At 38.7% G+C, this 17160-nt stretch overlaps 1 protein-coding gene across 1 annotated transcript in view; it reads right to left on the reverse strand.

Annotated features, from left to right (window-relative positions):
• myom1b (myomesin 1b) overlaps window positions 1-17160 on the reverse strand; it is a 119262-nt gene that overhangs the window by 52789 nt on the left and 49313 nt on the right. Inside the window, exons 15-21 of the mRNA XM_048596137.1 lie at window positions 16541-16724; window positions 15860-16034; window positions 12755-12876; window positions 8429-8920; window positions 3912-4108; window positions 2047-2173; window positions 341-525 (exon numbers count right to left, since the gene is read on the reverse strand). Coding sequence (XP_048452094.1) covers window positions 341-525; window positions 2047-2173; window positions 3912-4108; window positions 8429-8920; window positions 12755-12876; window positions 15860-16034; window positions 16541-16724 — 1482 coding nt within the window. The remainder of the gene's footprint in view (window positions 1-340; window positions 526-2046; window positions 2174-3911; window positions 4109-8428; window positions 8921-12754; window positions 12877-15859; window positions 16035-16540; window positions 16725-17160) is intronic.

Here is a 17160-nt window from a genome sequence, read left to right on the forward strand (position 1 = left end):
GGGTCTAGGCCCGAAACGTCAGCCTTTCTGCTCCTATGATGCTGCTTGGCCTTCTGTGTTCATCCAGCTCTGCACCTTGTTGTCTCAAAGGATAGGGAGGTCATTTTGCACCTGTTCAGATCAACAGTATATATCATACAAGATTGGAGTTTGCTGAAATAATTGAAATATTAATTTAAAATGAGGACTTGCCTTTAGTAATTATTATGTAGCTGACTTTGTAATTTTTCAATGTTGATACAATGCAATGTTTGGACATTTCATCAAACAAGCGTGATCTGAAAAATTGTATTCATCATATTAATTTGAGAGAATAGGAATCCCAATCTAATTTGTTTACCTTGATGTATCTGTTTGATGTTTCCTTTTCATTGACACTTCTCCACTTTTCATCATCTGCATCTGCCTCCCGTATGTCAGCATAGTACCCAGTCACCTCGCTGCGGCCGATATAGACTGGAGCTTTCCAGAGCAGTACTAGTGAGTTCTTTCTGACCTCAGTGTACATGACATCATGAGGTGGTCCTGTATCAGTTTGCAAAATGCATTAGTTCGCATAAGATTTAGACTAGGCATGATGGTAATGATTACATTCTTATTGTCAATATTTTAAGCATTAATGATTGGTGTCCTCCTTAAATATTATTATCCTGTACTTTAATAAATTGTAGTTGATCTGAATAAGAAATCCTTAAGTGTAAGAACATCCATAGTACATTTTTGATCCATATTTCTAGAATAATTGGAAACAAGTCCTTCTGGAGATTGTTACCACTGGAATTCTTGTCCAGGTTGGTAATGTTTACAGCATAAGAACTAAGAGCAGGAGTCAGTAATTCAGCCCCTCAAGCCTGCTCCACCATTTGATATGATCATGGTTGATCTCATCTAGGTGTCAACCAGTTTCTTGCCTGCTCCCCAAATCCTTTCAACCCATTACTAAATAAAGATCAGTCTATCTCCACCTTAAATTTATTCAAACGACCCTTTGCGGGAAGTCATTTCTCCTCATCGCTGTATAAATCTGCAACCTCTTACACTGAAACTATGACCTCTCAGTCTAGATAGCCCCACAAGTGGAAACATCCCCTCCACATCTACATAATTCCCTTTAGTATCTCATGTGCCTCAGTTAAGTGATAATGAGATCTTATTTTATGCATTGTTGACAGAGTATATTAGTTAGCAGTGTGCTCCATCTGCCATTTGCTCGGCAGGAGTCCTGATAATTAAGAGGCCTAGCATGTGCAAATGATGTAGGATACTGCAATATATTGAACAGCTGTTTTTTTTGTGTGTGTGTACTGTGCACCCGAGATCAAGGAGATGTTCAATTGCTGACTACTTGCTGAAAAATGAGCAACTAGATGGTTGAAAATTTGGTGAGGATCTTGTGATCCCATGTGCACACCTGAAATAATTCCCAGGCAGGTCTCTAAATGGAGGCTGTTGCCCTGGCTGGTTAGCTGAATTGGCTGGCTGAATGGTTTGTAACGTACAGAGGTGCAAACAATGCAAGTTGAATTCCCATAAAGACATCACCCTTGGGGCCCTCCTGTGATGCAGTGGCAGTGTGCCTACCCCTGAACCAAGAGACCCAGGTTTAAGTCCCACCTGCTCCACAGGTGTGTAATAACAAACTTTGAACAGATCATTTCGGAAAATTAGGTTAATAATAAAAATTAAGATGTAAAAAAATGGAGGCTGTTTAGTTATGAAAATCACATCAAAAGCTTGTTGTAAATCCCTTATTATGAACAGAAATGGGTAGACCATGTATGGCACACGTCAGTTCCATTTTTTCTGAACTGCAGGTCTCTCCAAAGGTTTTAAGTCTCTGGGTTTTTAAAAGATTGTCTGGGGCCAGAAAAATCAAAACAGTTCCTTTGGGTCCCACAGAAATCTGGGGATCTATTTCTTTCTTCTTGTGGTGCCTTCATCTCAAACACAACCTCTTCTATGAAATAAGGGTACTTTATTCTTGCTTTAATAATTTGCATCACTGTGCATTGTAGGTCTGTTGTTTCAGAGAGGAAGTAGACTTGCCTGGAACAGCAATAGTCCATTCTTCACACTTAAATTTCTCACTCGGCAGAGATGGGAGACCAACACCTGCCATGTTTATTGCACGGACTTGGAACTGATACACCATATTTTCCTTCAGGTCATGGATCTGTAGGAAGGGAGTAGTCAGATTAAGAATTAGAGGAAGACAGTATAGACATATTGATTACTGTTATAATAATAACAAAAATACTGTGATTACAGGCAATGAGAAATGAGAACAGAAAATGGTGGATAGACTTAGCAGGTCAGGTAACCTCTGTGGAGAAGCAAAGAGTTAATGTTTCAAGTTCTAGTTGGCCACAGTAACCTACTTTGTTTGGCAGATTTTCCATGTTCTCTCTGGTCGTTGCTATTCTGCTGCAATGTCCTCTGGACCCATCCATTTTTGCAATGCCTGTCCCGATGACACTACCTATTGTCTTGTACCAGCATCCATTTTGACATTTAATTACTCATTTCCTTAATGCCATCACAGACCCCTGCGCTATTTCCCAGCCCTGACTCTTTACTGACCCAGTTCCAATATCTCAGTTAAAACAAAAGGGCACCATTCTGAAACATTGAGCTTGATTTCATGGCTGGTTTAGTGAGCTCATCCATTGCTGCAGAGCCAGTGGCAACCCCACCATTCCCGGGAGCCGCGTCATAATTCAAAGCCAGTCAGCTTGGCGTCCGGCTTTTCAGGCTGAGTCAACGGATGCCATTTCAATCAGAGCCTGGCAGCTCTTCAGTGCCAGTGCAGGATTGGAATAGAGCTACTGCCAGTCCTGCCAGCATTTCCTGGGAAGTGGAGCAGTCATCACGTCCCAAAACACAGGAAAGTGGATGACCTTGTTGGCATCAGTCGGGCAGGCATGGGTGGGAGACAGGGGACAGTTTTGGGGACTTGGTAAAATTTCATTGCAGAGGTGGCACTTACCACCAACAGATCCCTCCATGAAGCACAACATGTCCAAGGTTCTCCTTCGGACCAGGCCTATCAGTGTATACCTGGGGGCCTGCCCACATTCCATACCCTCCTCAACTCCTGCCACCCGGTGCCAGATTGAGGCCCCCAATTGTTCACTTAGGGGCCTCAGTTGACCAATTTCTGCCCTTCCTGCCTTATTTAATTGAGGGATCCAGGAAAGGGACAGCTCCCTCCAGATCCAGGGCTATTAACGGCCACTCAATAGCTCTGTTTGTCCACCAATGCTGACCTGCTAGGTATTTCCAGGATTTCAGTTTTTATTTCACATTGCTTAACTTGTTATGGTAAAGTTTAATCAATTTAATTCTTTGCAGCCAGATTTCAAATATGTTCCGAGAGCATGATACTTGATTCTTCAGATGTGTATGGCCTGCTGATTATATGTCAGTGTCATTTACTAATCTAGAGTAAAAACAGGAGTTGCTGGAAAAGCTCAGCAGGTCTGGCAGCATCTGTGAAGAAAAAAGTCAGAGTTAATGTTAACTCTGATTCTTTTTCTTTGCAGATGCTGCCAGACCTGCTGAGCTTTTCCAGCAATTTCTGTTTTTATTCCTGATTAATAGCATCCACAGTTCTTTCAGGTTTTTCTCCAATAGCAATCTATTACTATTGAAATTTATATGAGTTGTCCCAGGATGTAGGTAACATCCTTATATTAATGCTGCATATGGAATGAGAGAAAGGAGACCTGAAATGATGGTGAACAAAATAAAACTTATTTTAATAGAAGTGATGTGTAAATGTGCACATAGTATATAACATAGCATTTATATTTATTCCCATATTTAGATGAACACTTGAGGAGGATATTGAACTATTGAACCCTTGCAATTTCTAAAAACACGTTCAGGGAAAAAGGTCTTGTTTCACTTACTCTATATGCCCGCTCAGTTATAGCTTTGATATGGGCTTCCTTCCATTTTCCAGGAATACCATCAATAATTTCACGATAATCCACAAAATAGCCAGTAATATCAGAACCACCTTGGAATTTAGGCTGTTTCCATCCCAACACCATAGAGTCACGGACACTTTCAAGAACTGTAATTGCATAAGGTGGTGTAGGAGGAGCTGTTTGTAGATAGAGTACATTAGGTTAATATTCAAATCCACTTGACCTTTCTGATTCAAATTTCACCATCTGAATCATTTTTGTACTCTGTCTTAAAAGAAATCCTTTATTCATTTTACAAATAATAACTGAAGGAAGCTTGGCTTTGACCAGTAATATGCATTTTCCATATACTGTATTGATTATGACTTTAAATTACATTTATTATGGAATTTTACATTATAGTGGAATCATAATGAAATGCCAGCAAAAAGTAAACTCAGTCTACAAGTGCCTTGAGTTTGTTTTCAGCATGAAACTTTTACTGAAACTGAGATAATAACTAGACTGTGGCTTTTTCTTGAATTTTCAACTTCAGAACGCCATTATAATTCAGTTCCTGCAAAGGGCAATACAGGTAGTATTCCCATACAAGTAGAATAAAATTTGATTGCACACTCAAATATTTCTCAGCATTTTGAGAGACAGGAATAGAAAACAACCTATGAAATATGTGGTGCAATTATTGGTTTATGGTGGAGCTTACCAAAAAATTAAACATACCACCTGAAACTGCCTGGAATGGTTAATTTGTTAAAAACAACATGTAACTGTGCTATGCAGATGAGAAAGCCTCCTGTTTATTCTTCAGTCTTGAGCAGCGCTTCAAGCTTTAAAATGGGTCTTGGTGATCCCAATTAGTTCACAGAACATCAGGTTCAGAATCTTGATCATTGTCTATGACGCATGTGTTTGTGTGCTATGAGAGAGAGAGAGAGAGTGTGTGTGTGTGTGTGTATGTAAGAGGAGAGAGAGAGAGAGATGGGTTTTCATTCCCTAATACACAGCAGTTTGCTGACACTCACTGTATCTAATTACACATGAAGGGATAAGGCTACACAAAGTATGAGGGGATTGCCTGTGAAACCCTAATTTGAGCGGAAGCCATTGACTTCTAAAGAGCAGAAGACAAAATGAAAGAAAAAATTTAACTACAAGAAATAGTCTTTTATTCTACCAGAATCCATGATCAAAAACTCAGATTCCATGTTACTGCCAATTAACCATTCTATTGGAGTGAAATTGTTTAAATGAGTAGGATAACTAACTATGTAACTTGACAGAAACCACAGCGTTTCGTTTTCATTTAGGCGTTAAACCAAGTGGTGTCCCTGCTTGCTGTCTTCCTGCTGGAGCATTCATTTCTCTTATTTTTACTCATAATTGCAAACCCAGAAAGACATCACTTACAAAATCTAACTTCACTTAATTTCTATTAAAAAATTAAAAATGCAACAAGTTATGACAAAGTCTTAAAATGACAGTTAATAATGTTATGTACAGAGCACCTAATAGATTTTAATGCCATTGTTCTGTCCAGTCTTTTAAAGAAGACACAAACTCAAACTCATTGAAAATACGAGTTAATACCCATATGATAGTTCACACCTATGACTCAAAATGTTGTGAATTCTCCAGTTCAAAGACTCCACAGAGTGTCAGAGTCATCTCACAGAGCAAAAGAAAATACCAATTGTAAAATAACTAGGGCTGTTTCCTCTCATCTCTCACCAGAAAAGTACTGTGTCACAACCTTTCCTGGGAAGTTAGGGAGTGGTGAAGTATAAAGTATAAAGTATATCATATAAAGAAAAATTGATATGTTTCAAGTTGGAAGAAAACAAGTATATTCAAGAAAAATCTACAGATTTGAAAACATGCATGTTGATCAAGGCTATCACACTGGTGATCGTGTGTTAGAATCATTCACTGTACCAAATATCTATATCGTGTTTATGAATTACAAAGGTGTTTCACACAAGTGAAAGAACTGATATTGCAATACCTCTCGTCTTCTACCGAGAATTGTACTAAACTGTGAAACATATTGGCAAGTTACGACATTACTGAAGCAAAATTAACACTACATCATAAAACATGTACATTCACTCACAGAACTGAAGCAATTATAAAAATAAATAAAACATTATCATCTTTTTATTTCCTTGTATTATTTTTAATAAAAATATTTAAACTGTGAGTCTTATGGCAGTACTAGGAGTATTAGGTTACTGAATCTGACATATTTGAAGGAATTGAATTTATGTGCACTGCTAATGGTGAATTATTCCTAGCTGCAAGGTATGCCTATTACACTGTTATTTAGTTGGTCAACCGGCTAGGTAATTAACTGCTTTCAGCCAAAATCCCCACATAAAATTGATATCAGATGCTTGAACACTTTTTTTAAAGACAAATGCTGTTTTGTAACCCCTTTATTGTAGTGAAACATTCAAAAACACTTTTCAGAGACATCATCGGGTTTTTGAAAAATTGCTACTGAGACAAATAAAGCGTCATTTGCAGAGTTGATCAAAAATTTGTTCAGTGAAGTCAGTTTTAGAGAGACCGTAAAAGGAGAGGAGCAAATTGAAGAGGTGGAAGGTATAGGGACAGAACTCCAGAGTTTAGAACTTGCATCTGTAGTGGAACAATCAATGCCTTAAATGCATTGAAGTCCCTACTCAGATGCCCTCTTGTGGTGTACTGGTAGTGTCCCTACCCTGGACCAGGAGGCCCCCCGTTCAAATCCCACATGTTCAAGAGGTGTGTAATAACATCTCTGAACAGGTTGATTAGAAAAATTAAATAGAGGGATACAAAGTTCTTAGAAGATCACATAGCTGGAGCAAGTTACACAAAAAGGAATTGGCAGGGCCATGGGAGGTTTGAAAACAAGGATGGACATATTAAATAGATTCGGAGCTATTAGTGACCACAGCCGTGCTGATAGACCAGAACTGGGTGATGATGATGATGCAAACTGAATTTGGATTTGTCCCTAAGATGAGCAGCTGAACTGATTTGGCCAAAGCATATATAGTCTTTCACTTTGCAATTTCAACTATGGTCAGAATTCAGATGCATAATCAAAACAAATTCTTAAATTTCCTTATTGAACTGTACTAATTGCACAGGCTCTTTACCTGGAGATGAATCATACTTATCCATGTCATTAGATTAAAGAGGTACAATTAATTATTAGCATTTCCTCTTTAAGCACAATTATTTTCAATGATTAGAAAGCAGCAATTTGTTTATTAATCAAAAATAGTGTGATGCATTATCACATTCTATAATGGGATTCCCAAGATTGGACATGCTACTTTAATTCTGATTATCAGCTAATAGTTATTTTTGAAAATGTCATTTTACTATTGTTTGCCAAGCTCCGATCTTTAAAAGTTAAATACAATTGCCTTTTCCAATGTTTTTATCAACTTGCAATAATACGTGAGAAATTCTATTCATTCGCATTTGATACTGTATTTGTATTAAAGTACATATTCCTATTCCTTTTTATGTATCTCAGTGTAATACTTCACAATTAGTTGTTGAAGTACACCTGTTTATTCAACCTGTCAATCTGTTTGTACTTTTCTTAAATCTTCTACAGTCCTCCTCACAGTTTACCTATTTGTTACATCATACATTTTGAGACCAACTTTATTTTCCTAGGGCAATTCAGCATGGACAATTAATACTGCTTTGCTAGTGTTGCCCATATCCAAAGGATAATATACTAAACGTTTCTTTTTTGCTTTTAACTGAATTCTGAAAGGGATGCCATGTAAAAAAAAGTTAGTTGATGAAGATGTCAACTGCAGTTTGCTGTAACTGGAAATACCCAGAAGTAATTGCCTCATAGCACTGAGCAAAAGAATAATCTGCCCAACTGTCTTTCTGGTTTAACTGGTCAATGGTGAACTTATGAGACTGAGTGTCATAGCAATAAACACAGTGTCATTTTGAACAAAACAGCTATAAGGACATTCTGATTTCACTCATTTCCGTCCCAAGCTTCATTGCAACCACCACTTACCTCTCCCAGTCCCAACTGTCAAAATTCTGATTTATTTTCACAATTTTTGTAGTTTTCTCTAGTTGTATGCTTTCCCTTTAGTCCCCACTGGTCAGAAATCAGATTGTGATTCACATTCCAGTTGTTCGTCAGAGTACAATATCTCTCCTGTTCGGCCCTTGCTCCTTGAAATGCTCTCTAAAAACAGTTCACTAACATGTCTCCACATCTCCTTAAAATACATTTATTAGATTCCTACAATCTGCTTCCACTTCCTACTCAACAGGTTTGTAAAATGAGTAGGGACTTCCTTTGATGTGAGAGTTGTTATGTTATAAGCTTCTTGTTATCATTCATCAATCTCCCTAACAATTAAGCAAATATATAAACCACATTCATTGAGACCAAATCAATTCTTCCCAGAATATGATTCCACCTCCTTGTGTTTAAATTCAATATTGTTTTCCTGATTTCTCACCTATTTTTTCTTTCTTCTCGTGCATATCTTGTATTTTAGGCCCCATCTCATGTTTGTCTTCTACCTTAGAACCCTTCTTGTACATGTCTTGTATCTTTGGGCCCTTGTCATGTTTATCTTCTATCTCTGGACCCTCATGTTTTTCTTGAATTTTTGGGCCCTTTTCATGCATGTCTTGCATCTTTAGGCCCTTATCATGCTTATCTTTATTCTTTGGGCCCTCCTCGTATATATCTTGTACCTTTAGGCTTCTGAGATTAGACTTGCTTGTCCGTTCTGCATTTACCTCCTTTGGTGTATCTGGTACTATGCATGGCAAATTATAATAGCCAGTGGGTAGCAGGTGTCTGTTAAGCACAGCATCACAACTTAGTAAAGTGTCACGTGCGAGCTGAGATGTCTCATGCTTGCCATCCCAGCGTGCACTGCTGTCTGTTAGTCCATCAATGTTACCACTTTGTTCAGGAAACACACCATGAGGCACTCCTCCTCCTAGAGTTAAATAAAGTAATTAATCAGGCATTCATGAATAGATCAGTTTGTGCAAAAAGATATACTTCATTTTTTCAAGGATGAAGAAATGAAGACAAACACGCCATATAAAAAACAAGGAAAGAGGTACAAGAATGTTTTGCTCAAAGTTTAACATAGCAACAAGCAAAGCCCAAAACAATGAGTAAGATGCATTTGTTCCTATAACAGACAATGCTCTGACGACCAACACATTCAGAAGCAAAAGAGTATAAAACTTAAACAAAGGCAATTTTTGCACTTGTTAAACAGAATATTGTTTATTTTGATACATCTGATGAAATTTAGAGGCTTTGAATAATTGCTTTAAAATTATGAGAACCTGTTTAATATGTCTTTTCTCCATAAAATAAAATGGTTTATGTCATATTATGTAAATATCATAATTCCAGTTCATAATTCTCATATCTAACATGAATAGCATTCAACTTAATTCTTTGAATGCCTGTCAATTTATTTAATCCTCATTGGACAAATGATTGAGTTTTTCCCTTTCTAAAGTATGTTTTTTTACTTTCATGCTTCACTAAACCTATTGCACAAAAACTTTCTCTCTTAAAAAGGAATTCTGCCCAAACGCACCGTAACAAAACAATTCTCTGCACCCCTTGACTTAGTTTCCCACTCATCCCATTGCAAACCTGTAAAAATAAATTTCAACACATTATTACAAATTGACAAAAAATAAGCTGCAAACTAACCTCTAAAGTATTCAATTCAATACCTAGTACCTCCCTCTATTTCCCAAGCAAAATTAACAACCTGGATGGATTAAAAATACATCCGCCCTGGTTAATAAATGCTATTGATCCACTTGCACTTGTGTAATTCATCTTCTGACATCCTTTGGCTGACATGAAAATTATATATGCAGTAGCAACAGCAGCTTACTTTAACGTAGGAAAACATCACAATGTACTTCACAGGAGTACAACCTGACAAAAGGCCAATAAGTGGTTTTGATAATACCTCCCCACTTTCCTGTCCACCAACATCCCACACTTTCCATGGTCCTTCTCATTGCTCTTCACAAAACCCTAACACTAGCTGCACTGCAATCTCTTGCTTGATCACCCTTCCAGGTCCTACTATGACAGATCATCAGAGTGAAAGGCATCAATTGTGCTCAGTGAAAGCAAAAGAATACATTTCAATGAGATCACTGGAATAACAAGAGAAAGCACCAGGTATGAGGAAGACAAGTACAGGGAGGTAAATACCCAGATAAATGATTACTCTTTAGAGACACAGGAAGAAAGTAACAAATAGACAACCCCAGAAGTAAGCATCAGAGTAGCTGAGACAGTAACAAGAGAACAAAAACAAAAAAGAGACATGAAAGGTACAGGAAGCATATCTGTAGACTCATGAAGACTAATGGAAATGTGACCATACACAAAAAGAGCTAAAAACAGACAGTCTGAAACTGATCTTTATCAGTTCATAGAATCCCTAGGGTGCAGATAGAGGCCATTCAAGACTGTGCCCACCCTCTAAAGAGTATCCCACCTAACCCCAAACTCCCATCCTTAACTGCGTAACCCTGCATTTCTCATGGCTAATCCACCTAGCCTACCTACTCCTGGACTCTGAGGCAATGGCCAATCCACCTAACCTGCACATCTTTGGATAGTGGGAGGAGCCCAGAGCACCCGGAAGAAACCCAGGCATACACAGAGAAAATGTGCAAACTCCACACAGTCACCCAAGGCTGGAATCAAAGTTGGGTGCCTGGCACTGTGAGGCAGCAGAGCTAACCATCAACCATCATGCCACCCCAAACATAAAACATTTAACAAATTAGCAGTCTGTTTTTCATCAAGCTTGACTTTTTTATTTATTCATTCACAGGATGGGGGCATCACTGGCCAGGCAGCATTTATTGCCCATCCCTAATTGCCTAGAGGGCAGTTAAGAGGCAATCACATTGCTGTGGGTCTAGAGTCACATGTAGGCCAGACCAGGTAAGGATGGAAGTTTTCTTCTCTAAAGGACATTAGTGAACCAGATGGATTTTTCCAACAATCAACAATGGATTCACGGTCATCATTTGACTCTTAATTCCAGATATTTATTGAATTCAAATTCCACCATCTGCTGTGGCAGGATTTGAACCCAGGTCCCCAGAAAGTTATCTGGGTCTCTGGATTAATAGTCCAGCAATAATACCACTAGGCCATCCCTACTTCCCTTTCAATCAACTGCATGGACTTCAATTTGCTGCAAGCAGGCTTTGCACTGCTGGGCAAGATCAATTTCATTCACAGGGAAAGTGGGAAAGTAACAGTGAGAGATATAAGTGAAAAAAAAATAATAGAGATTGAGAGAAACAAAGGGATAGCATACCAAAGAGATACAATGAGGAAGAAATAAACAGACCTGCAGTACTTATTGAAAACCCTTCCATTAGCCTGTCAGCCCTGAAACTCATCCCTAACTGATCCTTCTCCAACAAATAAAGTCCACAACAATAAGTGCAACACCTAAAATCACCTTTCTAAAGTAAAATCACCACGGCCTTACCAAACTAAAGGGTTGCTCTCTCATTACACAGAGATTTTAACTTGAGAATCACCATACCTCAGGTAAAAGGAGAGGTTGAGAAGGCAAGTCCTATCAGGGTAACCTCAATTGGAGCAGGAATTGAACCCACGCTGGGAGCAATGCTCTATATTGCTAACCAGCTGTCTAGCTAACTGACACCCCAAATCCTAAATGAAAAATATATCAACATTACCAGCTCTGTAAAGGCAAGAGGTATGGAATTCTATGCATCAAAACTATTTGTGAGAAAAACGATTTGACCAATGAAGAAAATAAGTTGTTTCAGTAATTTATTTAGGCCATTTAAATAGCTGTACTTATACAGTAATACAATGCCATCTGATCATAGCAATTATCCCTTTGTTTTAGGACCCAACATAGGCTTCACAAGTTGTTCAGTAAACTAATTTTTGATTTGAACTGGAAATGGGTGGAAGGATTTCTATCATCATTAATATTTAAATACATATCATTTAGACTTTGAAAACACTGATCGATTTAGTTAAACTCAAAGGAAAAATACTAAATGACGATGAGTAAGCGGTGCACAGATTAGTTTTTGATAAATGCAGGGTTTTGCATCGTGGCCATTTCACATATCTAAGGAACTTGTATATTTGCTTACAGGAGACAATCGGTTAAAAGCAGGCAGCAGCAGTCATAGAAACAGGCATTAAATGTGCTTTTGTATTGTTAAGTAGGCAACAAGCAAAAATTGTAGCAAACGCAGAACAGAAAAGAGCTAGGTGATTTTATTTGTATGAATAAGATGGTGGTGTTTTATGAGATACATTACATAATGCTGGAGCAAGGCACGAAATTGATGATTCAGGTAAGCTTTGGAACATATGACTGAGAAGCAGGCTGATGTGAGATTTCATACAGTGGATAATTGATAGTCTCAATGAGAAAAAATACGCTTTCCATGTGATACAGGCACAGTGCATGATCAGAACATCGAGTAAGGCATCATGGATGGTAAAGTGAAACAGGTGGTACTGTGAAAACAGTGACTCATTAATAACTGAGAAAACTCTGAAAGCAATAAATACATTTCCAAAGATAAATGATTATTTTTTGTAATTAAACAAATATCATTTTGAAACTAAGTAGATGAATTTTCAGATTAAATGTAGTTCAAAAATACATAAATAGATATTCAAAATTAAGTAAATGTATTTTTACAGGTAAATAAATGCACTTTCACAAATGACAGCTTCATATGACAACAGTTTAAATGTTATTACCTACCTAAAGCAGCTTTGACTTCCAAAGCCTCAGACTCATGTGAAAATTGACTAAGCCCGGCTGCATTTACAGCCCTAACTCGAAACTTGTATAACTGTCCAGTTTGTAGCCCATGACAAATAAATCTATAAAACAAAATACTTCATTTACAACATCAATCAATTATATACCACGGTAGTTTTTTATTTGTGCTCCAGTCAAAATTTTTGTATATATTATCTTGACTACAAGTATCAGGTATACAGGAAAAGTTTTCATTCAACAGAAAACTATACTACACAACAATGCTAAGTCTTCTTCCCATATTTCTGCCGCAATGAAATGAGAACTGAAATTACACAATTAAGGTGAAATAGAACTACTCAACGGTTTAATAACAGGGATTACCAACTCTGATGGAATGCAGTCCTGAAAGTCTGATCATGTAACATTGACTCATGTACCAATGTTATCGTGCTGGAGTAAGCATCTTGTGTTATGCCATATTATTTAGACATGCCTTGCATGTTTAGGATGTGGAGATGCCGGCGTTGCACTGAGGTGGACAAAGTCAGAAGTCACAAGATACTAGGTTATAGTCCAATAGGTTTATTTAAAATCACAAGCTTTTGGAGCACTGGTCCTTCATCAAGTGTATTTCACCATGTCACTGGCATTGAATATCCTATGCCATTTCGTGATTTTCATAAGTTCTCCTTCCTGACACATGGGGCTGAATTTTTTTCCCATTTGCAGTTAAAGTGTGATAGTGAATGAGTTACATTGTGCACAGCCTGCCATGACCCCATGGTGAATTTTCTCACACAATCTTCAGCTTTATACATCATAATAGCTGTTGAGTGTCATATGTCATACAAGGTGCGTTGAGGTCTCCGGGTCTGTACTCAATGGAGTTTAGAAGGATGAGGGGGGGATCTCATTGAAAGGTACAGAATACTGAGAGGCCTGGATAGAGTGGACTTGGAGAAGATGTTACTAGCAGTAGGAGAGATACGAGGGCGCAGCCTCAGAGTGAAGGGACGACCCTTTAGAACTGAGATGAGGAGGAAGTTCTTCAGCTAGCGGGTGGTAAATCTGTGGAAGTCATTGCCGCAGAAGCCTGTGGAGGCCAAATAATTGAGTGTCTTCAAGGCAGAGATAGATATATTTTAGATTAGTAAGGGGATCAAGCGTTACAGGGAGCAGGCAGAAGAATAGAGTTGGGAAACATATCAGCCATGATCAAACGGCAGAGCGGACTCGATGAGCTGAAAGGCTTATTTCTGCTTCTACATCTTATAGTCTTAGGAAGTGAGTTTCTCAGGGAAATCACATGGCAAATTGCTCACCACTGCTGGGACATTCCAGCTTACATACCTCATATTGTTTTTTTAATGTCAAGCTGCAGACTACTTCAGATACTGCAAGCCAGGAAATACTTCTCAAACTGTGGCACTTCACCCTGAAGTTTGAAAATGTCTTAAGAGTAAAAGCAAGTTAGCTCCCTGCATCCAGGACAAGGATCAAGAGGTGCTGATAGATGGAAAGCTGACTGTTCACTGCCAAAGATGGCCAGGCCACCAGACATAGCCAGCCTGGGCCTGGACCTGGACAGAATTTTCAGTGCAGGTCAGTGCTGAGTCCGAGTGAAGTAGGAAGCCCAGAGTCAATGTTTGTCCGTGATCGGGAAAAACATGTGCCACCAAGGTCTCTCACTGCTACATCACACTCACAGGGCCACCACTCACTAACTCTGCCACTGCACATGCATCTCATCAAGGCTCAAGGGCTACAGATACATCATTACTATCACTAACTCTCACCTAAGTCATCCTTCTAAACTACTCATGGTTTCTGATTTCCTCATCCTTCACTGGGGACACCTCACCAACTCATCTGTTCATGCATCACCACTAACCATTCTTGCACTCATCTTCATTTTACTCAATCCATCTCTTCATCACATTGTGAGAAAACCTGGCCTTTAACTGGACAGAGAAGGCCAAGACTGGTGGAGGGATGCCAGACAACAAACTCCTCACTCCCCAGGAGGAGAAAATACTAGATTTGGCAGGAGAAGAGCACAGCAGCTCAAGCGTGGATGGAGAGACAAGGCAACTGACTCCGTGCTACGCTGTACTCCCATTGCCACCAGCGCTAACTCATTCTTAACCTGGATAAGATTTTATCCGACTTCTAAAACTAATCCCTTCTCATCTCTTATGCAGACACCCAGGGAACCTCAGCTAAGAAGCCAGTGCCCACAGACCCTCAGGTCCACCTCCACCTCGGAGGAGGAGGCCTGTACAACTGAGCAGTGGGCAGTCACACTGAGGGTCTACACATGCCAACGCATTCATGACCATTTTCTCTTGAAAGTTTACAAAGAAAGGGAAAAGTTTTCTAGATTACTTTCTGTTCAAATTATTCCACCAGTTTTCGCTTGAAAAAGATGGCAATTAAAAGAAAAACCGAAAAATCCTGCCAAAGGAGAAAAAATTATGTTTCCTTTCCCTGAAGCCACTGGTCATGTCATTTATGTTAAGGACTTATATACTGTTCCACTCTTATTAAGGGAGGCTTCAAAACAGCCAGAGATCAGTGTTGTACTGCTTGGCCCTGCCAATATGTTTTCAATTTCTCTTGATTAGATGAGGTCTTGTGATTCCCTGTCCTTGCAAAATAGAAGGAAATTTAATGAAATAAAATGAAAAATCTCAAGCAAACATGATGCCTTGTGCAGAACCAGCAACAATGTTCGCAGTTATTCCAGGCCTTTTCTCCATTTATGACATGGTATATCCTGTATATTGAAGTCTTCAGATATGAAGAGCAGTGGAGAAAGAATACATATATAAAGGACAAAACATACCTCGTCCTCAAATATGTCTTGTTGCTTTTTCTGTTTTTAATTCACATACATGTGCCAAGTGGATTTTTGTGATATCTGCATCCCTAGGGTGCTGCTGCCAGGTTTAAAGTGCAACAAGACTATTTCAATGCCTATGGACAAATTCTGGATCAGTCTCTTCATACACACCCATTCTCTCTCATGCATTCGTTTTGATTCTGCCTTATTCTTTCCTCTGCTTCATTTATGTAAGACTCTCTAATAGCCTTCAGCACTACCTTTTGCCTTTCACTGGTTTGTTGTTGCATGGTTCCCATTTTCCAGATCCACTGATGCTTGCTTCAATGTAGTACCCAACTAATTCCTTTGCATCTTTTGACTCTTCCCAAGTGACAACTACAGAAGTGTCTGTGTTTCTTGAAGGCACAACATGACTTGGAGCTTTTGGAACATCTGAAAGACAAAAGACAAAAAATTAGCAAGTATTGAAATAAACATGGCTATTTTGACTGTTCTAGAGGCTGTACAGCCTGTATGAGTGACCATTGTTTGACAATAATTGTGAGCTGTAGGTTTTTTTTTGCGTTTAGTTTAAAAGGAATACCCTAGAATAAACAAAAAACTTTGAAGCTTCATCCTTCAGAATTTGTAGAGAAAATGTAAGCTTTCTTGTCTCTCAGACCCAATGTAATCTGTTTCTTGAGGAGTTTGACACCACATGGGTAATATTGAGCAGCAGCAGTAAAAAGAAGAGTGACTAAGATTTAAGCTGTACACTTAAGAAGATAAATCATAGGGACTGATAATTAATAACGTGCAAGCTGCTAATTCAACCCTCATCTGTATTTTGTACAAATCTGTGCAGGGAATGGTGACATCCTGGTAAACAATTATTATAAGGTAACATAGGAAAGCAGGCATGACAAGTGGGTATATGGTCGTGTCTAATTCATACTTACCAAGTTTGTCTGTGACTTCAGTAAATTCTGTTGGCTCAGAAGGCTCACCAATGCCAGCAGAATTAGCAGAACGGACACGGAAACGATACGATTTACCCTCAGCCAGATCAAACAATGCAAATCGTGGAGACTTCACAGGGATCTCTGGGTTAACCCTTTGCCAGTCCTCGGTGCCTGCAACACACTAATCCAAACAAGCAAGGAAAGGGCTAATGAGCATTAAAAAAATTAATGAATAAGGCTATAGTTAAATAGCTATTGGAAGGCAGAGTGCTTTCAATTGTATCAGTTGATGGCTCACTTAGGTTTGAATGTTCCCTGTAAGCACTGACACTGGTGAATCTGCTGGGATCAGACTCATTTATATGTTGCTAGGAAACTCCTAATGATAGTTGTACTGTGACTGGGTTGGTTGCTTTAGCTGGGTAGGTAGGAAGAGGAATGATGGTTCATTCTGCTTGTAGAAGGACAAAAATAGATATGTCATAATGATGACATCATGTACAAGTGACACAATGATTTAGATACACTTAACAGCATATCATTCATCTGTAAACAACTGTAGAAGTCATTATCAATATTTCAGAGACATCTTGTGGTGCTAAATAAAAGCTGTAGTA

This window comes from Rhincodon typus, chromosome 4, assembly GCF_021869965.1.
Source record: "Rhincodon typus isolate 14 chromosome 4, sRhiTyp1.1, whole genome shotgun sequence".
Lineage (NCBI taxonomy): Eukaryota > Metazoa > Chordata > Chondrichthyes > Orectolobiformes > Rhincodontidae > Rhincodon > Rhincodon typus.